We start from the raw sequence: 24,146 nt of genomic DNA on the forward strand, positions 1-24,146 counted from the left end.
ACTGCCTCCCGCAAGATGATTGTTCCACCTGGAGCTAGAGCCTGTCAGTTTAAAGCACATGGCACAGAGGGTGATCTGTCTCCCAGGCTTTGCTTTTTGTTTTTCTTTCCTGGAATCCAAGGTAATTGCATTTGAGGGACCTTAAATGAGACGCGGTGAAGCCCTGGGTGAGATGCCCGGCGTAAGTTAGTCATGGTCATTTTCTAGATACTTAGTGATTTGCAGGCCTGTGTGTCGAGTAACAGCACCTGGCTCAGAGGTTTAACAGAGGGACGGATGTGAAAGAAAGGTTGAAGGTCAGGCCCCTGTACTGCGTCCTTCAGGGCTTCAGCAAGAGTCAGAGCTTTTTCAAAAATGATGCTGGAAAGGATAAGACAAACATTTCTCGCAGGGGCTGGCGGTGTAGCTCAGTGGAGAGCATGTACTTATGAGCGGGCAAACACCCTTATATGGGCTAGAGGTACAGCATGTGTGAGGCTGAAATTTGATCCCCTGCACTCCCCCCCCCAATTCCTTGTAATGTTATGTGACAAAGATATATGTCCAGAAAGGACAACGCCTCATCTCTCCCATCACTGAGGTTCAAGTCAATGGCAGTTTCTTCTTATCTCTGGGGCCCCAGAAAGATGGCTGTATACTGCTTCAACACTGAGTGAAAGGGTACCTGGAGGAATGTTCGTTAAATAAAGAAGTCACTGTTTCCGGCATGTGATCATGCCCACTCAGTCCCCAATCAAATGAACAGCTCTCAAGTCCCATGCAGAGGACATGAAACGTGTTCAAAGGTCCTCAACATTCAACACATGACACTGTGAGCCTGGAGCAGAAGCATGGAAAATTCTGGTCCCAGAGTAGCCATACAAGACTCGGGTAGTAGACTGTCACCCTGTCCAGGGACACAGATGATGCAAACAGCACATCAATAATGGCAGCTTAGGGATGGAGAGATGGCTCAGAGCTTAAGAGCACTGGATGCTCTTCTAGAGGACCAGGGTTTGATTCCCAGCACCCACATGGCAGCTCACAACTCTGTAACTCCAGTTCCAGGGGATCCAATGTCCTTCTCTGGCCTCTGCGGGCATCATGCATGCACATTAGTGCACTGGCGTGCACGCAGGTGAAACACCCATACACCAAAAATAAAATTAAAAGTAACTTTATTTTTAAGGAAAAAAAATGGTTTATTTCCACCAGTTAACTGTAGCTCAAGTGCACAAGCCACATTGCCTTTTTTAAATTAGGGATTTATTGCTAACGTTTACTGACAAAAACTCAAAATCAGAGAGGGTAAGTAATTGTTCTTAGGTTACCCAGCTGCTAAGTAATATAGTCAGGGTTCAGATTCTGATGTAGCTGACTCAGAAGGCACTGGTCTACACTGGCCAACTTGTCCCGAGTGAGGAATGAGATCACAGAGGCCTCTCCTGTCTTATCTTTTATCTTGTTCTCACTTTTCTTCACTCCCAAGTCTAGAACTCGGGGATTTAGTGCAATAACCGCCCCCTCCCCTTTCCTGCCACTCTGTCATACAAAGCTAAAAATCACCATAGCTTAGTCTTATTTGGTGCTTTACATCCCTCCTCCTGCCCGCACACTCTCAGTCTTTAGCAGCACCACACAGAGATCGGAGAAGAGCTACATGGACAAGGGGGCTTTGCTGGCAGCTGGAGCACCTTCATTCTGAAGGCAGGACCCGTCGTCCCTGGAGGAAGTGAGCTGTGGGATCCTGCTCAGCCAGTGAGTGATGGTGTGTTTAGACCCCTCTACCTCCAGACACGTGCTGCTGCTGGCCTCCTACTGTGTGGCCCATGGTTGGCTGGCTCCTCCGCGCTATCCCCTGGGACCCTCCTTCACGGTCCGAGGTCTGCATGGGTGTGTGGTCATTTGAAAGGATGTGAATCTTGGCGATGGTTCCATTTCCATTTTCTCTTGCTGCAAATAAGCCAACAGGAACAACACCCTCTAGTTTTTGATACTGGAGGTTTTGTTTTCTTCCTTTCGCCTGTTGGCCTTTCTTTCTTCTCTCTCTCTTGTCCCCCAGGGCTGGGGACAGGAGCCAGGCCTTGTGTGTGTTACAGTAAGTGCTCTCTACAGCCCCGTCACACCCTTAGCCTGACCTTTTTTTGTTTTTAATCTCAAGAGTTGGAGACTCAGAGGGTCACTCTCCACACAGTGGAAATTGCTGTCTCAGTGGGGAGATGGCCTCCAAAAACCCATTCACTCTCCACCTCACGGTCACTTCGCCTCTGCATGGCTTATCTCTGGATTGCTTTCAAAGGCTGGAACTTGTTCTGTCCTTCTGACTTACCTTAAGCTGGGCCTCAGGGCCTGTGGGAACCAAGGGTGCGGCTCACAGGCTCTCTGTGTGTCAGCAGAGCATGGGAGGTCTACTCCCTAACCTCAGGCCCAGAGCTTCCCAGAGCCTGACCAGAATCTGAGACCGGGTAGCAAACACCTCAGAAACCATTGCTCAACCCTCCTGACTTACAGAATAAAAAAAACCAGGGTTCAAAAAAAAAAAAAAAAAAAAAAAAAGTGACCTGACCTGCCCAAAACTAGTGACAGCCCAGCCTGGAACCTGTGTGGGGTTTGCTTTGGGGCTCGCTGTCTCCCGTGTGCCTGCTGACTCTGGTGGCTTCCCTGTCCCCAAGATCTATCCGGCATCAAACCCAGTGTGCTACTGCCCCTCCCCCTTTCCCGAGTCCTCCCCTTCCCTCCTCCTCATCTATGTCCCCTCCCCTCCTTCTCCTCCTTTAGACAAGGTCTCATTGTGTAGGCCAAGCTGATTTCCAGCCTCAAATTCATGATCCGCCTGACTCGGCCTCTTTAGTGTTGGGATAACAGGGGTGAGCCGCCATGCCCAGCTCCTGTGTGCTTCTTACTAGTTTGAGGTGACTCTGGATGCAGATGCAGTGACTGGACCCTTGGCCATGTTTCTCCCATTGTTGGAATCTCTGCCATCCACCACCCTTTCTCTCTATCTCTTTTTGGGCGCTCTCTCTCTCTCTCTCTCTCTCTTCTCTCTCTTCTCTTCCACCACCTCTGGTTTTGTCTCAGTCTCTGCCTGCTCTCACCATCTCGGCTCACTTTGGAAGAGGAACTGTTTCCATCTCTCCTTAGATGACGGCAACACATACTCAGAAAGCATGGATAGCTCCAGCAGCTTGGACAGCTCACCTCCCACCTGCCAGGGAACCCCACCTTCCTGGTGATCTGACTCTGCATTTGGTGATCAGCGTTCCTGATGTAAAACATGAGAGTTAAGCCGTCCCAGTGATGTGTGTGAGAACCAAACAAGGAAGGTACAGGGTATCCTAACAGCACCTTCCTGTGAGGTCACCACCTGAAGCCCCGAATACTCATGCATCATCAGACATATCGGCAGGCAAAACACCCTCACACATAAAATATAAATACATTTTTTTAAACCTAGAATTTAAAATCTAGTTAGATGGCTCAACAAATAAAGGTGTTTGCTACCAAGCTTGACGACCTGAGTTCAATCCCCGGGACCCACTTGGTGGAAGAGAGAATAAACTCCTGGAAGAAGTTGTTCTCTTGTCTACACACACACACACACACACCCTGCATACATGCCCAGCAAATAATATTAATCATCTAGACTTCATACAACCTCTTGAGTGTCATCCACTGTCTCAGAGACAGCAGGGTTCACTGCAACCCAGAAACTGGACTCATGGCCTTTTGGATTGATATTGGCAAAGCTGGGGGTTTCCTTCATAGTCACATAATTCAAGACAAAAACCCCTGTTCTGATGACCGGAGGGACCACTTGTGAAAGAGCTCTTTCACATCCCTGGTGGTCTAAGGGACAATCAGATGTGTGGAGATTTCTGTCCTGTTGGGGTAGGCAAGAACCTTGTGCTGAATTTTCGCTTCAAGAGGCTCACTAAAGGTCTGGTGGAAAGCGGCAGGTGGTTACATGGGAGAACAGGGTCAAGGCAATGAGGACAATTGCCAAGAGCTTTATTCTGTTTATCAGCTAGGACTGGGCTGAAGGGTGAGCAGGTGAGAGGTGATGGATAGACACATCAGACTCAGTCCAAATGAGGTCGGGACCCAGAAATGATTTTGGCCAGGTGCCTGGAGTCAGGAGGAAGGGAGCTGGCCTCTTCATCTTAGTGCTTTGCTTAGATCTTCTTGTCCCTTAGGCCACCAGGAATGGGTTGTGTCTTTTTCATTTGACATATTTCATTGAGTAAGCCTGCCTTGCTCCCAGATTTTTAAATAGTTCTTTTAGAAAGTCTACCATCAGCCAACCTTTGAATCAGTTTTGGTTTTTCAAGACAGGGTTTTCTCCATGTCATCCTGTCCTTGAACTGGCTCTGCAGACCAGCCTGCCCTCAAATTTGGAGAGCCACCTGCCTCTGACTCGGAGTGCTGGGATTAAAGTCGTGTGCCCCCAGGCCTGGCTTTTTGTTGTTGTTAGAATTTGTTGGTTTTAGCCGGGGTGGTGGTGGTGGTGGTGGTGGTGGTGGTGGTGGTGGTGGTGGTGATGGTGGTGATGGCATGTGCCTTTAATCCCAGCACTCAGGAGGCAGATGCAGGCGGATCTTTGTGAGTTCAAGGCCAGCCTGGTCTACAGAGTGAGATGCGAAAGGCACAAAACTATACCCAGAAACCCTGTCTCAAAAAATCAAAAAAAAAAAAAAAAAAAGAATTTGTTGGTGGTTTTTATAAACAGAAGATGACCTAGTTGCTACCACCAATATCATAATTGGTTAGTTCATGGGAAAATCTTACAAAATTTAATTCACTAAAATTTAATATTCATGTTTTTTGTTTTATTTGAACTAATTATAAAATAAAAGATACTTTTCTTGACTTGAGTCAAAATAGTTTATCAGAGATGGATGGTTATGTGACATTTAACTATGGTCCCACTTAATCAAGAACAAAGCAGACTGTTTACAGCCTGCTGGTTTCTTTGTTATGGACTATTGCCTTAGACCAGTGGTTTTCAACCTGTGGATCTTGACCTCATTGGTAAACCTCTAGCTCCAAAAATAAATACTTAACAGTAGCAAAACTATAGTTATGAAGTAGCAACGAGAAAATCTTATGGCTGGGGGTCACCACTAGATGAGAAACTGTATTAAAGGGTCACAGCATTAGGAAGGTTGAGAAGCCCTGCCTGCCTTAGAAGGTCAATGTCAGCCAAGTGCATTGATGGCGCAGAGGCGAGATGAAGTGGAGACCATCCTGGGCAAACAGTGAGATGTTGTCTTAATATTAAAAAAATAAATATTGGGATGCCATCTTCCAAGGACTCCAATTTGCAGTAAGGCTCGTTAAGGAAGGGAATGGCTCAGTTGCCTTTAGCCTACTGGCTATGGGTGAGTTAGGACTTCTGTTGGTCTTTTCTTTGTCACACACACAGATTGCAAGCCCAGTGCCACTTTGAGATCTTTGGCAGCAGTTAACTCTACAGCTCACACACAATTGAGCCTGTATGATAATGAGTATTCAGAGATGGGTAATGCCTGGGGGGCGCTCACCAACCTAAGACAGAGCACCTGTGTGGCCTGGGCAGGTGTCTCCATGACAGGTAAGGTGACCTGCTGATGTCCCACGCAACCTAAGTCAGAAGCTCATTTTTTAGTAAAAGGGGGACCTGTAGGGCCCTAGCCCCCGTTTTGGGTAACTGTTGCCTTGCTTGTGGACCTTGACCTTGATATCCTCCCTATGCTAATTCCCTGCCGGGTTCCACCCTCCTGAATGCTTAAGATCCTTGTCTGTGTATCCTGCATAATGGGCATTAACAGCTTAGATGCAAGATTGTAAAACATTGGTAGCAAACTTCTGCCCTCCGGGGTTCTCCCATTGTGCTGTAAGCCTGTATTTAAGACCTCCTCCCTCCTTCAATAAACAGCATTGGGGGGGGGGGTGAAATAAATAAATAAATAAATAGATAACATAAATAAATGCTCTAACTAGTGGAAAGGCCCACTGCTGTAGAAAATCTAAGGACTTAGCTTAAAGTTCTTTAGAGTTGAGCTGGGGCTGCAGTAGTTATGTGCTTGTCTAAGCAGCATGAAACACTGGGTTCAATCCTCAGGTCCATCAGAAGAAAAAAATGGAAATTTGGGCTGGGGAGATGGCTCAGTTGATAAGCACCTACATGCAAAGTCCAGCATGGAGGTGAATGCCTGTAATCCCAGAATCCTGGGAAGGACCCTGAAGCTTGCTGGCAGCAGTCCAGCCAATCAGTGAGCTCCAGGTTCAGAGAGAAGTCCTGTGTCCATAGTAATAATAAAAGATGGAGGGGTTAGGGAGATGACTCAGTAAAGTGCTTGACACACAAATACAAAGACCTGAGTTCAGATACTCGTCTGTATGTGGTATGTAAAAACTGGCTAGGCAGTGTGTCTGCAGCCCTAGTGTTTGGGTGGGATGAAGAGTACAGGCAGACCCCTGGTGCACACTGGTCAACCATCCTAGCCAACAGGTGAACTCCAGGTTCAGTGAGAGACCCTGTCTCCAAAAGTAAGGTGGAGAGTGATTGAAAAAGGCACCCAGCTTCAACCTCTGGCCCCTCCATGCACACATGTTCATATGTACCTGCGTGTGGTTATGCACACACCACACAAACTCATATAGACATAAACAAAAAATTAAAGTGGACAGCAATCAAGAAAAACACACAGTGTTGGCCTCAAGCCTCCATATGCACATATGCACACATACAACACACCCACAAAAAACGCACACACATGAGCATGTGTACACATATATCCACACACACAAAATATTAAAAAATAAAAGGGCAGGTGAGATGGCTCAGCAGGTTAAAGGTGCCAATGATGAATGACACCAATGATAAAATAAAACAAGAAAAATGAAGTTGCTATCTCTTCTCTGGTGCACGAGACCCTGTGACAGTCAGTGTTATAAGCTGAGTAACTACTAAGTGACTGATGGATGGGTAACACATCACGCCAGGGATTTGCTGGACAAAGAGATGATTCCTGTTGGAGGCAGGAGGGAACAGAATGGTCCAAGGTTTCATAACAACCGTTGAAAAAAGTGTGCAGTTTGAAATGTATGGTTTCTTCCCAGGATATTTTGGTGAATGTTCTCAGCTCCAGTTGGCTGTCACTGAAACAGGGGAAAGTGAGGTTGTAGAGAACAGAGATCATCTGTAACCCTCAGCCGACCTACGTCACTCCACTAGCAATCAAGGAGCTTTTGTTTGTGATCGATCGTTCCATGATCTTAGAGATTGGCTGCCTACATCTGCAGAAGTAATCACTCCTTGAGGAGGGGTGTAGTGTCCAGCTCAAGGTGTCTTCCCTCAGGGAACCATCACACTGTTCCTCGTGTGTGCTCTTCCATTGGGGGAGGCACTGGATAAAAGTTTTCCCAGCTTGAATAATAAAAAGATGCAGAGAAATTGATTTGCTTAAGCAGCCAGCAGATGATTGTGTGTTTATAAGCTGGAAATACAGACCACAGCAAACAGGACCCTGCCTCATGAATTCTTGTTCTAAAGGAGCAACCATTCCAATGCCACCTCGAAGCTACAACAGAATTTCAAGACCATCTCATTAGTGAACTGGACCCAGAGGTATTTTAGACTCAATATCAGCAGGGATTTGCAAATATGGATTTCTGGACTCAGCAAGATCAGAGGGCAGCAGTAACATTGCCCTTTCTGGTTTTTTTCTTTTTTTTTCCTTTCCCTTTCCTTTCCTTTTTCCTTTCCTTTTCCTTTTTCCTTTTTCCTTTCCTTTCCTTTTCCTTTCCTTTCCTTTCCTTTCCTTCCTTCCTCCCCCCCCCCATTTCCTTCTTTCCTTCTGAGGTACCCTACTCCCTCAAACAGTCCTATGCATGTCTTTCTTAATCCTCCTACAGTTCTTAGGCTTTGTGGTTGTCAGATGCACCCTCGTGACCTTAGAAGGAAGCCCTGAGTCTGGCGTCACAAGAGAACCCAGGCAAATGAGGAGCCCACACTCTCAAGGCTGGCTCTCTCAGTCTGCCCCTGGGACTCATTGTTGCCTCAGGCTGTCCTGGGCAAGGGTAGGGAGGGGTGGCGAGTGAGTGTGTGTGTGTGTGTGTGTGTGTGTGTGTGTGTGTGTGTGTGTGTGTACACTGGATCTCAGCAATGTTTGCCTAGAGAAGGGACTTCCTTCATTTAACCTGATTCTTAAGGCAAGGGGTGCCCAGTCCAACCCAGGGCCACAGGACCTGCTCCTTCAGCTCCACACTGCCACCTTGTGTTTGCAGATGCAGTTTTCCTGTTTGCAGGGGGCAAGAGACCTTAATCATGTCTCTCTGCCCACCAACTCCTACGCTGCTTGCTCAATAAATCATGTTTTAATTTTACCTTGTGAAGCCCATTATTATTGTTCATAAGAATAAACATGCATGGGATTTTCCTGGATATTAAAGAGTTGTATTGGTTAATTTCAACCAGGACTTTGGAGCTCTGGACCCAGAAGGGAACCACGGGCAGCCTGGGCTGAGTTAATAGCTATTTTAGACCAAAGACCTATTTATATAACACAAGGACATCCACCTGGGAAACGAGTTGCTGGTACCAAATAGCTTCAAAATCTAACCTGGCCGGGTGGTGGTGGTGCACACCTTTAATCCCAGCACTCAGGAGGCAGAGTCAGGTGGATCTCCGTGAGTTCAAGGCCAGCCTGGGCTACCAAGTGAGTTCCAGGAAAGGCGCAAAGCTACACAGGGAAACCCTGTCTCGAGAAAAAAAAAAATCCAACCTGAAGGAATTCCTACAGTTAGCCTGTCAGCCTCCCACACACCACTATCCTTCATGCCCTGTCTGTACCCAGTGTCCTATTCCTACATGGCTTGTTTGTTTATTTGTTTGGTTGGTTATTTGAGACAGAGCTTCTCTGTGTAGCCCTGGCTGTCCTGGAACTCACCCCATAGACCAGGCTGGCCTCAAACTCACAGAGATCCTGCTGCCTCTGCCTCCTGAGTGCTAGGATTAAAGGCATTTACCACCACCACCCAGCTCTGGATTTATTTTATAAGACAGGTTTGCATCTATGTAGACCAGGCTGGCCTTGAACTCTCAATCCTGCCTCTGCCTCCTGAGTGCTGGGATTACAGATGTGTGCCACTATTCCCAGTACCTGTGTGAGTTTTGGATTCTGTTTATTTTTGCAATGCTGGGGTCAGAGGATTAAGCCTAGGGCCTGTTGCTTGCTAAGGGATTGCTCTGCCGCTGACCTATGCCCCCCGCTATTTTTATTTTTATTTCAAAACAGGGTCTTGCTAAAATATCCAATCTAGCCTTAAATTTGCTCTGTAGCCCAGGCAGTTCTTATATTGACAATCCTCCCGCCTCCTGAGGAGCTGAGGTTACAGCCTGTGGACTCAGGCCCAGATTGCCTATGTAGGTTTTAAGGGACTGAAGTACTGGGCTTCACAGTGCACAGGGTGTCGTGAGCTGTATATACATGTTCCCAACACAGAAGCAGCATTATTCAGGTTATCCTGGTGTTAGGGGACAGAAAGGATTTGGGCTCCCTCCTGACAGGGCCCACCTGTTGTAACCCATCCAAGGCCCTCTCACTGGTCCACACTGTCTATGCGAACTCCCTAATGGTGCTACAAAGGCTGTCGCTCATGGACTTAGGCCAGATCCACGTTTGTTCCGGAACATCTTAGAGTGGGCTCCCTGGCCCAATGTGTGGGTCACTTCACATTGGTCTTATTGTAGAACCTGCTTTCTGGAAAAGATCCAGTGCAGTCTTTCCATGGAAGGAACTGTGGGGCCCCAAAGATACCCACAAGTAAATTTTCCTTGTGTAATTCACAAGAGAAAGTACGGGAGTAGACAGACAGGGATTAATGGAGATAAAGAGTGAGCTAGAAAGGGGCATTAGCCGGCCTTGGTCCTGGGTCCTTTTTCTTCTCTGTATTAGAGACTCTCCAGGCCCAAGGCCTTGGGAGTTGCCCTCTGGATGCTGTCTAAGACAGACCATCATCTCCTCCTATGACATCAGGAGAGAGTCCTTTATAAATCTCTCCCAACAGAGGGACCTTGCTATTTCTAGATCATTAATAAAGGCAATACTGTTCAGAGAAATTGGAGACTTGCTGAGTTCACATGGGTAGAAAGAGAGCAAGACTCAACCCCGGGTCTTTGGGATGCACAACCGGGGTTCCTGCTGAGTTCCAGCCACGTGGTGAAGGACTTGACTAGTACCTTCTCTGCTATTGGCTCTGGAGCCAGAAACTGCAGTCAGAAGATGGGGTGTTGGGTAGTGGGGTGAGGAATGTCTTCAACTGCTCCGACCAGCTTGATGGGGTGTGGGTCCCAAGCCCAGATCCACATGATAGATGGGCAGAGAAGAAGTCGTTAGGTGTCTGGGGCTGCCACAAACGGACAGTAGTATCAGGACATAGTATCATAAATGTAATAAATCAATGCAATTAATGTAATTAATGAATATCATAAATATTGAATGAATACTGCGAATGTAATCAATGAATACCACAAATGTAATTAATATCATGAGTAATTAATTAATGAACATCATGAATGTAATTAGTATCTTGAACGTAATTCATGCCACTGAATTGTGAACTTAAAGGTGGTTACAATTGCAAAAAAAATAAAGTTGAATTTTGTTATTAAAAAAAAGATGTATTAGCCGGGCAGTGGTGGCGCACACCTTTATTCCCAGCACTCGGAAGGCAGAGTCAGGCGAATCTCTGTGATTTGAGCAGCCTGGCTACCAAGTGATTCAGGAAAGGCGCAAAGCTACACAGAGAAACCCTGTCTCGAAAAACCAAAAAAAAAAAAAGATGTCTGGGGCTGCCTTGGGCAACAGAAGCCACAGGACAGAGAGGGGGTGGGTGACCCCCTCCTGACTGCCTTGCACCTTTAACACTGCCCCCCCCACACTTGTGTCTGTTTGCTGTTCTCCAGTTCTCCAGTACCAAACAAAGGGTTGGTACTGCTCAGTCGCAGCATCCACCTGGGGTTCTTTTCTTCTAAGGAATCCTAGGAGGCTTCTTAGGGCAGAGCGGCTGTGATAAACACATGACCAAGAACAACCCAGGGAGGAAAGGGTTTATTTCATCTTACAACTCCCAGGTCACACTCCATCACTGAGGGAAGTCAAGGTAGGAACCTGGAGGCAGGAACCTGGAGGCAGGAACTGAAGCAGAGGCCGTGGAGGGGTGCTGCTCACTGGCTTGCTCCCCATAGCTTGATCAGCCTGCTTTCTTTCTTATTTTTAATTTTTAAAGTAATTTCTTTTTTTTGAGATTATAGCTTAACTACATCATTTCCCTCTCCCTCCAAACCTTTCCTTCTCTCTCTCTCTCTCAAATTCATGTCCTCTTTTTATCATTGTTGTTATATAAGTGTATGTATGTGTGTACATATATACATATGTACTCCCTAAATACATAAATACAAACTGCTCAGTCTGTGTGATGTTACTGGCATGCATGTCTTCAGCTCAGCCTTCTTTCTTCTACGACCCATGACAACTTTCCCAAGGGCAGTACTGTCTACAGTGGGCTGGGCCTTCCCACATCAATCACCAGCCAAGAAAATACCCACAGACCAGTCTGGTGGAGCAGTTCCTCAACCGAGGTTCCCTCCTCCAAGATGAGCAGAGTTTGTGTCGAGGTGACAGAAACCCTAACCCCATGAGAAGTGTCTTTACAGAGCCATAATCACTCTCCAAAGCTTCCCTAGGAATCGGGGGAGGGTGGTGAGCCTGTTCCCTGGGGTTGTTCTCGGAAGCTTGTAGATCAGTCGTGACTGCAAGCTACATTTGTACCCCCTTTGTCTGACTGAGATAGCCTGACTCAGCATGTGACTGGCCGTGGTCACTGCTAGGACAGAGCCAGGACCCGGCTCTCCTGACCTGCTGCGGGGTGGTGCTTTTTGTATAACCTTGGCTGTCCCTTGGAACCAGAACCAAGGTGGGGAAGTTCCTCTAAGAGTTTAGTTCCCCTGGAGAGAGTCAGGAAGAGTGGGGCCAGACCCTAGGTTTCACCTTTCCTCGCTGTCTCTTCCTACTTAGAAAGAGGATTCAACAATACAGAACTGAGGTCAAAGGGACCAGCTCTGGTGTGGCGGACCTAGCAGAACTGAAGTAAAGGTATAGATGTAATTATTATAAAAATGGAACAATTCTAGAGCCTGTTGGTTAGAACACACTTCGTGGTTTTTGTGCTATTACCCCAATTCTGATTTTGCAGAGTCATAGATAGCTAGAGCTGAGAAAGACCTTAGAGGCCATCTCATTACAGGTGAGGAAGCTGAGGCTTGGAAAGTGGAGGTAGCTTCCCAGGGCAGAGCAGAGACTAAAAAACCTTGATTCTGCCGGGCAGTGGTGGCACACATCTTTAATCCCAGCACTCGGGAGGCACAGCCAGGCAGATCTCTGTGAGTTTGAGGCCAGCCTGGACTACAGAGTGAGCTCTAGGACAGGCACCAAAACTACACAGAGAAACCCTGTCTAGAAAAGCCAAAAAAAAAAAAAACAAAAAAAAAAAACAACAACAACAACAAAAAAAACAAATAAACCCTTTGATTCCAATTTCTCTTAGAACTTCAAGAATTTCTAGAGCCATAATCAAGTCAGCTTTTTTCAAAAAGGATGTCTGTTCCGCACAGTCCCAGAGGAAGGAAGTCTGGACCTCTGGAGGAGACAAGGAGAAAGGTCCTAGCCCTGTGGCCTCTTAGGCTTATTCCTTCCCCTAATTTTATTGTGACCTTTTTCATTCCTTCGTCCCTTTCCTCTTTCTCCCTATCTAGCCCCAGTGGACCATACCACTGAGAATGCATGGTGCATCCCAGTGCCACCCATCTGGTGGCAGGAATGATGTGGGAGAAGAGCATTTACTATGTTCCTACTTGGTACCAGGTCCCACATCACCATCAGGTACCAGATCTCACATCACCATTGGGTACCAAGTCCCACATCACCATCAGGTACCAGATCTCACATCACCATTGGGTACCAAGTCCCACATCACCATCAGGTACCAGGTCCCACATCACCATCAGGTACCAGGTCCCACATCACCATCAGGTACCAGGTCCCACATCACCATCAGGTACCAGATCTCACATCACCATTGGGTACCACCATCATCAGGTCCCACATTACCATCGGTACCAGGTCCCACATCACCATCAGGTACAGGTCCACATACCATCAGGTACCAGGTCCCACATCACCATCTGGTACCAGGTCCCACATCACCATCAGGTACCAGGTCCCACATCACCATCAGGTACCAGGTCCCACATCACCATCGGGTACCAGGTCCCACATCACATCGGTACCAGTCCACATCACAATTGGGTACCATTAGACCACCTCATGTCTGTAGACAGATGAGCACAGCTGGAAGTCCCACACACCTCTTCTCCTTTCTAATAATCTCTTCTCGCCTCTCCTGGTTGCACTGAGATGTGCCAGTCAGATTAATTAGAATGGAGGCAGTTAGCCAAGTCATGAGACGAGCCTCTGAGTTGATAGTACCATCTAGGCCTGTCCTAGATCTAGAACACTATATCTACCAGTCGGGCATGTTTGTGGGTGCCCTTATGGATGTAGAAGGAACAGGGAGTTCAATTCTCCTGATTTCCAGCAATCTAAATTGAGAGAGAATGGCCAGTACTCACACTCGGGGCGGTCATGGCACCTAGGGTAACGGCAGCCATTCTGGCCTCTTTACCCTGCCTCAAACTAGGCTCCACTCAGTACCATCACCGACCCGTTTAGCCCTTATTCCCAATGGCTGAGATGTGCGGAGCCGGGTTCCAGGGAGTCTTCTCTAAAAGATGCTGGTCTCCACGGCGGCTTCTCCGTCCCCCTGCTCTAGATCCTTCTGTGGCTCCGCAGGCCTGGGCTTTGCCTGGAGGCTGAGGTGAAGGCTGAGACGGAGGGTAGGCGGACCGCTGGAGTGGGTCAGCAGCGTCGTGCGGCGGCTAGCCAGGCTGCTGTCGGAGAGTTGCCTGTGCACCCGGGGCTGGGAACCCCTGCAGCAGACCCGGCGGCTCAGGGAACGTGGCAGCAGGTGGCTGTTGAAGGCCATGTAGATCCAGGGGTTGCAGCAGCTGCTGAGGTTGCCCAAAAGCATTGAGATGGTGAAAGCCACGTTGGTGGAATCTGCCAAGACAGAAGCGCAGAAGGCCTCTTAGAACGACAGCTCTAAGGGGGGGGGGGGGTTAGGGTGGAAGCTGGGTCTCCACTGAGCAGATGCAGACATGGAGTCCTGGAGAGGGAAAGACATTCACCTGGCGTCTATAACTGGGGAGAACAGCTCAGGCTGGACCCTTCAGTCCCGAGTCCAGGTCTTACCGCCCTGGTTTCAGTTGACTTTGTAACTGTAGCCATAAGGTTTCCTTCAAGTTCAACTTAGAAGAGTCAACACTGCCTGGGTAGGATGGGTCCCAGCAGAAGAAAGGTTTTGTTTTAAAATCTGGACCATGAATCCTCTAATTTGAGCCTTCTCTCTGTCCTCTTCTGTAACACGAAATCTAGTAGATCTCCTAATAAAAAAAAAACCTGGAGCAAGATATCGGGGTTATACAGTTCCTCACGCTGTAGTGACCCCCACCCATAAAATTATTTTCGTTGATGTTTCATAGCTGTTATGTTGCTGCTGTTATGAATTGTAATGAAATGTCTGTGTTTTCCGATGGTCTTAGGTGACCACCGTCTCCAAATACAGCAGGGGGGCAGCTTCTAGGGACAGAAGTTCTCGGATCTCAGTCTTGCTCTCGAATTCTCACTAGGAATCTCCTCTCTCATGAGGGAGAATGTTTTTTAGGCAGGCAAAATGTACAGGTGAAAAATTCTGCTAAGAACCCTTCCAGATACACATTTCTTCCTAGAGATTTAATGAAACACTTCTCACAAACAGGAATGCTGACCAGATGACCCTGGCCTCCTGCTGGGCACATCTGTACAGCGGCACAGCTGGCCTACCAGCTGCCTCTTCGCAGAGGTTGAAGAATCTTTGAAAGCAATGTCAGACCTGAAAGGAAACTCCCAAGCAGACTTTCCAGTTGTCTGGCACAGTCAACAGGAAGTGCCACTCCATGCCTTCGATCTCTAAAGCCAAGATCCCGGATCCCACCGGAGCTTCAACCACTAACGTCCAAGGTCTAGCTCATGTGTTTACCCTGCAGTCTATGACAAAACTTCAGACAATCACAAAGAACTCCCTCAGGTATACTCAAGATAGGGCTACTCCTGGTACAAAAATAGCCAGGGTATAGGGTGGGAACATTTGATAAAAGACACAAATCATAGGTGTGGAAGCCAAGGCCATTTGGCCCAGGTGCACAAATTCCATGTCTTAGGAAGCATGTTTTGGTTTGGCCTCTCTGAGCCAGGCACAGTGTAGAGGCTGGGAATGTGCCACTGAGAAGCATCAGACTCCATGGAGGCTTTGCTTCTCTTCCTTGTGGGACCATCTCCCACACCAGTCCAGGCAGAAATGCAGCCTAGAGGGCCAAGGAGACAGGCTTTACCCAAAGACCATGGGGGAACATGGTGTACTGAACATATAACTCTAAGGCAGTGGGTGACTCAGAGCCCACTGAGTGTTTATATTTCTGAGAGTGCATTGTAAGATGATGCTTCGTCCCTGCTCTGGTTCAGAGAGGCCTCAGCCATGGGCAACCACTCTCTATGCACACAGTGTATCAGGGAAAGGCTCACAATAATGGTGGGTCCTGCAGATAAACAGGGAAAACCACACTGCCTAATGGAGAAAGCAGAATCCATCTCCCCACACATCCTTCAATAAAGGGCAAACAACCACTTCATCTTTGGTGTCACTGGCCAGACTGTAACTGTTGAGAGAAAAGTCATGTAACAGGTAAAGCTGGCCCACGAAGTCCCTGAATCAAGTCCTGGCTCCATCACCTACTAACAGTGGCATCTTAGACCAGTATCTTTACAGCTTCTCTGAGCTCTGAGTTTAGATGTACTGTAGAGAAAGCCACTCCATAACACCATGCAGATTCATACACTTGGTACCAAGAAGCCCTTCTCACACTATTCTATCCTTGGCTAGAACAAGGGGAGCCTCAATAGTAAGTTGGGTTTAATACGCTCATTGCTTACAGAAAAGCTTGCAAATACCTTTATGTCCAGGCTAATATCAACAGGACAGTTAAGGGCTACAGAACCAAGCATGGTGTTACACATCTGTAATCCCAGCACTCAGGAGGTAGAGGCAGGAGGATCATGGTGGGTTACACAGTGAGTTACAAGGTCAGCCTAAGCCACCTGCAGCCTTTGAACCTCAGGAGGCTGCTGGTACATCATTCCCTGTTACCACATAGAGGTGTCTCCTTGGAGAGTCTCGTTTTGTTTTTCAGGTAAGAGGAAGGCCTCTCTCCTTTTAGAGCCAAGTTAAGAACCAGGGTTGTAGGCAACAAATGGGTTAAAAGAAAAAGACCAGGCACTGGAGGATTGGGATCTACTCTTTGCCAAGTCACAGATCCTTTCTGAGCCTCCCTTTCCTCAGTGACATAAGGAAGGAGCTGAACTTGAGAGCTCAGGGCTGTCATATGCCAGCCCTAACTAATTGGAAGTGGCTACTGAGACAGGTCACAGAGCTCTGTCCGGACACAGAAGGGAAGGGCACCGAGAGAGAAGACAGAACCCACACATTCCAATCCTGGACCAGATTATTTGAAACTCCCTTTCAGCTCTGTTAAGTCTCTGATCCTAAAGCCCACATAGCACCTGGAAGTTGGCTGAACAAATCTGCCCAAAACGTCTCTCTCTTCCCCACAGGGGCCACACTGATTTCTACATTGTTCCAGAACAGAAGCTGTTTTTCACTAGCATCACATAGTATCTTTAAATTGTTAAATAAGTAACCAAAACTTTAAAAAAATCAAGGAATTCCACATAATTGATATCCACTCACATAGCCTTAGTGGGCTGGATAGGACCACGTGAGGCAAGGCTGATCTGAATGTTTGCCCCTAGAATTCGTGTCTCAGAAACAGAGTCCTCAAAGTCATATGCCGATGGTACTTTCAGGTGAGACTTCGGGAAAGACTACAGGGGCTTGTGAATTAATAGGTTAATGGGTTTTCAAGAAAAAAAAAAAAAAAATGTTTGTTACCATAAGAGTATGTCCATGAGAAAAGCCAAGTAGGCCACTGTGGTGATATATTGTGTACCCCAATAAAACTTATCTGGGGATCAGAGGACAGAGCCAGCCACTAGATTAGACATAGAGGTCAGGCAGTGGTGGCACCCACTAGCACACTAGCACTAGGGAGGCAGAGATCCATCCGGATCTCTGTGAGTTCAAGACCACACTGGGAACAGAACCAAGCATGTTTAATCTCAACGTTTGAGATCTCGTGCCTTTGCTTGGGAAGTACACACGCCTTTAATCCCAGGGAGTAGGACGGCAGGGCAGTAAAAGATACATAAAGTGTGAGGAAACAGGAACTTTTCCTTTTGTCTTGAGACTGAGGACTTCCTAGAGGTAAGAACATGGCTGGCTTGCTCTGCTTCTCTGATCTTTCAGCTTTCACCCCAATATTTGGCTCCGGGTTTTCTATTAATAAGACCGTTTAACAATTCATGTTACAGGCCGCTTTCAAGGGATCTCCTTCTCCACCCTGGAAATCTCCCAAGAGTCCCCACTTACAAGAAGAGCCCTCCCAGACTTCCCAGCTTCTAGGACAGTGAGAAATAAACTTCTTTAAGTGTTAGGTAGGTATTTGTTACAGCAGCAGAGCATGCTCTAAGACAAACCAGCACCAACGTTCTTAGTGACTCCATTCACTTGTGTCCTGCCTGGCCCCTGAAGGCACTGCGACCCTTATCCTAACCCGGTTGTCCTCCTTGCCCACCTCACATAAGCCACAGACTTGCCTTCATTGGGGGCATTCTTGTCCCACACAGACCACATCTGGACACTGAAGAAGGGTGCCCAGCAGGCGATGTAGGCCAGCACAATCACAAAGGTCATCTTCACAGTTCGGATCTTTGCTCTGGAGATGGTGCTGATGCTGCTGACCCGGGATGGCAGCCCTCTAGTGGCATCAGCAGGGGCCGGAGATGAGGACTTGTCCCAAGTCCTCCAGCCACTTTTTTCCTCTCTGCCAGCCTGTGTCTTGACTTTCAGGTTCTTGTAGATCTCACAGCAGATGAGGCTGTAACAGGCTGTGAGCACAACCACGGGGAGCACAAAGATGGCCACAGTGGTCCAGGTGATGTAGGCCCGTGGCCCCCAAGAAAAGTAGAAATCTGCCCAGCAGTCCAGGACCCCCGAGCCCTGGATGACCTCTCGCAGAGAAAAAATGAAAATCTGAGGAAGGCTGAGGATGGCAGCCAGCAGCCAGGGAGCCGCAATGAGAGGGTAGGTGGACTGGCTGGGCTGCTGGAGGCTGCGAAGGGGGTGACAGACAGCCAGGTACCGGTCCAGCGTCATGGCCAGCAGCATGTAAGTGGAAGCGAACATGCTGAGCACCTGCAGATACTTGACAAGCCGGCAAAGGGTGTCAGAGCCCTGGAAGCGGTAGGTGATATCCCAGAGCAGCTGAGGCAGTACCTGGAAAAGCGCCACGCCCAGATCCGTCAGGGCCAAGTGCAGCACGAACAGGTGCATGCGGGAACGCTTGCGGCCCTGGAAGCCCAGTGCCAACAGCAAGGCCAGGTTGCCCCCTGTGGCCAGAACCAGGACGGTAGCTAGGATCCCAATCTCCACCTTGGCTAGCTCTTCATCCCTGCCCAGCCAGGGTGTGGTAGCATTGGGGACAGACAGAGTGCCCCCAGGAGAGGGAGTGGCAGTCCAAGAAGGCTCAGACTCCATGGCCAGGATTTGGGGGAGAGAAGGTTAGGAAGGTGAGTGGAGGGACCCTGCGTGCGGGTGCGAGTAAGAAGTTGGATAGATGAAATGGAGTAGGAGAGAAAGCTGTGGAGGTGGAGAGAAAGGGCGGGGGAAAGGCAGGGTGAGGACTTGGAAACAGCTCAGCAGATAGGGATAGGGAGGAGAATAAAACCAGCAGGGAGCAGAGCGGACATGGCTGACCCACCGAGGTCAGGGAATCAAGGAAAGCAAAGGAGGGTCTGGGAGCTGGGTGTCAGTGTGGGAAGGATGGAGGGGATTGGAGGTGGGGGCTTCTGAAAGGGGGGCACAGAGGAAGCAGAGGGAGCAGCTGCCATCTCCCAAACCCAACCCCAATTCACTTTGTCCCAACTTTTCTGAAAGTGGAGAGAGTGGATGTCCCTAAGTGGATGTCCGTGAAGGCGCAGTCCAGGACCATGGGCGTTGCCTGCAGGAACTGGAAACCCCGGCTAAGCTATGCGCTCTCTCCGCTCTGCTCTCACACCAGCCCAGCAGATGCAGCAGCTCAGAGTGGGGGTTTTTATGCGCTTGGATGCCTAGTCCTGAGCTGCTGTGTGTCGGTTGGCTCCCGCAGAGGAGGGTGGAGCGAGACTCAGTAGCACCCTTCAGACAGGGGTACTGAGGGGAGGGGCTGGGGAGCTGGGTGGGACTGTGGCGGAGGAGGTTCGGGGAACGGGGAGCAGAAGGGAGAACCAAGCCCCCACCAGCTGCCGGGATCTGCTGAGCACCAAACAAACTCACCTGCGTTAGCATCTCGACTCTCTCCAGACAGGTGCACTAGAGATAGGTGTGTGTGTGTGTGTGTGTTGTGTGTGTGTGTGTGTGTGTGTGTGTTGTGTGTGTGTGAGAGAGAGAGAGAGAGAGAGAGAGAGAGAGAGAGAGAGAGAGAGAGAGAGAGAGAGAGAGAAGTGGCCTCTCTTCCAAACACAGTGCTGTGGGTGCCCTGTTGTGAAAGATACCAAATCTTCAGGGATGGCTAAGAGGCATGTCCCAAAGAAACCTAAAGATGTGACAACCATTTATCTTAGGATGGGCACTTGGAGGTTTGAAGGAAGAAGAAAAATGAGGACGTTTGTGATTGACAAGGATGTAGGGGGCGGGGCAGGGGATGGTGGAAGGAACTAGACCTGGGAGCCCTGCTGTGATCAGAGCGGATGACAGGAGAAATTTCAAATAGAGTTTGCATCTCCAGGGTAAGTGTGAAATCTGGCCTCTCTGCGGATACATTTCACGAGCTAAGGGTGGCGTTAACCACCCTGTGAGGCAAAAGCACAGCCGCTTAGAAATTATGTCACTTATTTAGAAGGTTACAGAGCTAGTCATCAGCAGCGCAGGACCAGACCAGAGCAGCGTGCATGCGTTCTGCTGCGCCACAGCAGAAGCGAATACATTATCTTCAACAACACCGATGTGAGGTGAGCTGTCTGAGGGGCGGCGGCTGGTCATAAACAAGTCCACATCTCCTGGCCCTGAGAAAGTTTACAGCTCGCTGGAGCTGGCCTCGAATGACATTAGCTGGGAAATTCACTTTATCTTTGGGAATTTCACACTGTTGGGACTCGCTAGGTAGGTTAGAATTCATGAGGAGCTGCCATGGTATGATCCAAGCCTCAGGGAGAGCAGGGTCTGAGACTGACTGCAGGTCCATTTAACTTGCTTTTTTGGATCAAAGCTGATTCAACCCCCTTGACAAAGCCACCCTCCCACATACCCAATTTACATCTTTTCTAGATTGTTCTACCCGCTATGTATCTCACAAATTCTTCACCTTTTGTGCTTTGCTGCCCAAACTTCCACTTTTTCCAGAATTTTGCTGTTTGTGAGCCAATTATTTCCATTCTCTCTGTTGGATCATTCGACTTCTGTGTAAACAGACTCTAGTACTCTTCATTTAAAAAAAAAAAATTAACCTTCTCCAAAGACTATCCCCAGGTTTCCATAAGTGTGGTCTTCCTGCACACAGCATGCCTTCTTGCTCCCAATCATTTACTTTTCTTTAAAAAACAGGATCTCTCTGGGTAGAACAGACTGCCCTCCAACTCAGAGTCTGCCATCCCCAGCCTCCCAAGCGCTGGGATTACAGGCGTGAGTATCAAGAGCTGCCTCCAATCATTCATTTCCACACTGTTTTGAGTAGAGTCATCCAAATTTATATCTGTTTTTACAATATTGTAAAAATGATAGCAAACCATATGTACCATCTTTGAACTTGCTTTTTTGGTTTTGTTTCTCTTGAGGGTGGAGTATGTTTTTGCTTTGTTTTTGCGACAAAGACTCAACCAGTCCTGGTCGACCTGGAATTGCCTGTATAGTTAAAGATATCCTTGAACTGTTTAGGGTGTGTGTGTGCATGTACATACATGTGGAATTCAGAGAATAACTTCAGAGAGCCAATTTTCTCCTTCTACCTTGTGAGTCTCTTAGTCACCAATCCTGGCAGCAGGTTTCTTTACCCAACAAGCTATTGGGGGGACCTCACCTCAAACTCCTGATACTCCTGCCTCTGTCCCCAGGTGCTGGGATTACAGGTGTTCTACCACAACTGGCTCTGGATCTTGATTTTTAAATTCTATATAGTTTTTGAGGTTCCTATGTTGCTCTATGGTATAAATCTAGCTAACTGACTTTACTACATGATATTTAAATATGAAAGTACACCACTTGTTATCTTTCCAGAACTGGTTTTCATAATTGAAGTCATCCCGAGGTTGGTTTTATTTTATTTTGTTTTTTTCATATTTACTGTGTTAATTCGTAAGACTTTTTCTCAGGCGAATAGCTAGCATTGTTGGGTCATACAGTGAGTGATTTCATTGCTGTTTGTTTTGTTTTTCAAGACAGGGTTTCTCTGTGTAGCTCTGGCTGTTCTGGATCTCACTCTGGCCTCAGACTCCCAGGGATCCGTCTGCCTCTGCCCCCTGAGTGCTGGAACTAAAGGCGTGTACCCCACCCCCACATATGAATGGATTTTTAAAGAGAGAAAGCCACATCCTGAATTTTTGTCTCTCAACTGGCTCTTCCACTAGCTGCATTGAAGCTTTCCTGTCTTCTCATGGCTAGACTTTTTAATTTTTGTCAACTTGATCTGCATGAAATGACATTTCGTTCCGTTTTTACAGTTCTCTGATTACCGTTGGTTTGGAGGATCTTCCATGCTTTTCCCTGTCTTGATTTCCTCTTTTATGAATGGTCCACACCCTCTGTACAACTTCTGGTTTGATTCTGTCACGTCATAGGTCTTTCTGCATGTTCTGATCTGGGTCTTTGATACATTATCACACATTGCAAATATAAGCTATGGTCTCTGACTCATCTCTTAACTTGTGGGGTCATTAATTACACAGGGAATTTAATTAATTTAATGGCTTTTCTCATTTTAACCTTTTGTGTTTTGTGGTCTCTACTTACAGAAGAGAGAGGGTCCCTCCTGCGCCGACTGCCCCACCCCCACCCCCAGCCCCGGCACTGTTTTTCATTTTTGGGTTTGAAATTCTTTAGGAATTTATTTTTTTTCCAGTGTGTGAAGTAATTATCTAACTTCATTTTTCCTCCCAGGAACATCAGTTCCTACGTTTATTAAGCAATCCATTGTTAGCTGTCTATTACCCAAATAATTATCAAATCTTAAAGTTTTTATTGAGACTATTTCTAGGATTTCTGTCTAGTATGGTCCACTATTTTTAAAAATCCCTTTTCTAATATTTTACTATTTGAAAATGAGTTTTAATGTGTAGTAAGACAAAAATGAGTCTATCCCTTGTTCCTTTAAAATTTTTAAGTATGTATTATTTTTAATGATGTGTATATGTGTGAGTCTTGAGGGGTGTATGTGCATGTGAGTACAGATGCTCTCAGAGGCCAGAGGCTTCGATATCCCAACAGCTGGAGTCACAGGTGGTTGAGAGCCACGAGTTGGTGCCTTACAGCTTGAATTGTGGTCCTGATCTTTCCCTACTGTTAGACCAGACTGGAAAGATACTTCTTGTGTTTCAGCCTCTCAGACTTTCAGCCTGGAATGTATCCTGCCGCCTTCAGGCCTGGACTAGAAGTATACCACCATTCTGAATCTCCAGCTCGGAATACACTTGGTTACAATGTTGTGTTTTGTTTATTGGTTTCTTCTAGTTCTGGGATCTGACCTAGGGTCTCATACATGCTAAGAAAGTGCTCTCCTATAAAGACACACTCCTAGACACACTCACTGTAGATCTGTAGTTGCTGGACTTCCCCACCTCTGGATCATACAGCCGAGTCTTACAAATCCCCAGTTCCCTTCCACACCGTCTGCCTCTCCTGTCTTTTCTCTTCCTGTCTCTATAACCACACTCATACCACTTACTGTTTCTCTGAAGAGTCCCAATACAGGGATGGTACCATGCACCATTATATTTAGAAACACATGTTTGAGATATTAACAATAAAATGATGTCTGATGTTTGCCTCAAAATCATACCGAGGTGAAAAAACGGAAAAAGATATAAATGAAACCAAATTGTCTATCTACTGATGACTGCAACATCTGAGAAATGGAAACACAGCTATGCTGCTCTCTCTAGTTTTGAATATGATTTGATATTTCTTTAATTAAGAATTTAAGGTGGGGGCTGGAGAGACGGCTCAGAGGTTAAGAGCACTGCTTACTCTTCCAAAGGTCCTGAGTTCAATTCCCAGCAACCACATGGTAGCTCACAACCATCTGTAATGAGATCTGGTGCCCTCTTCTGGCCTGCAGGGATATGTGCAGACAGAACACTGTATACATAATACATAAATAAGTCTTTAAAAAAAAAAAAGATGATGAAGTCACATGGCATGTACTCTTTAAAAAAAAAAAAAGAATTTAAGTTGAAAGGAAAGAATTGCCTCCATTGGGTAAAAAGCAAATGGAGGTAATTGAGGGGTTATTTTTATTAGTAACAACTTTTGTAGACTCACTTGACTTGTATACGTAGGTTAAAAAATAATACATCTTAAAATTTGTGACTGAAGAAGAGCTACAGAACCTGATGCTTCAAGACAAAATTCAGATTCGTTTCAAACACCAGTGTCTCCTGCTCTTCAGCACCATAGTGGAATCTCAGCTGTAGCAACAGGATAAGAAAAAGAAACGAGATAAATTGAGACTAGATAACCAGATTAATGTTGTTGCAAAAAAAAAAAAAAAAAAAAAAAAAAAAAAAAAAAATAACAAAGATTACAAAAAAAAAATAAAAAAAGACAAATAACCATTGAGACTAGATAACACAGATATAATGATTGAATAAAATAGCACAGAACAGCATAAT

At 47.0% G+C, this 24,146-nt stretch overlaps 1 protein-coding gene across 1 annotated transcript; it reads right to left on the bottom strand.

Annotated features, from left to right (window-relative positions):
* Positions 1-13,740: 13,740 nt before the first annotated feature.
* Avpr1b (arginine vasopressin receptor 1B) lies at positions 13,741-18,825 on the bottom strand. Its single transcript, XM_028876481.2, has 2 exons — positions 17,886-18,825; positions 13,741-14,138 (listed from the first exon to the last, which is right to left on the bottom strand). The coding sequence occupies exons 1-2, from the start codon at positions 18,823-18,825 to the stop codon at positions 13,804-13,806; spliced, it is 1,275 nt and encodes a 424-aa protein (XP_028732314.1). The 3' UTR covers positions 13,741-13,803.
* Positions 18,826-24,146: the final 5,321 nt, after the last annotated feature.

This window comes from Peromyscus leucopus, chromosome 15 (assembly GCF_004664715.2).
Source record: "Peromyscus leucopus breed LL Stock chromosome 15, UCI_PerLeu_2.1, whole genome shotgun sequence".
Lineage (NCBI taxonomy): Eukaryota > Metazoa > Chordata > Mammalia > Rodentia > Cricetidae > Peromyscus > Peromyscus leucopus.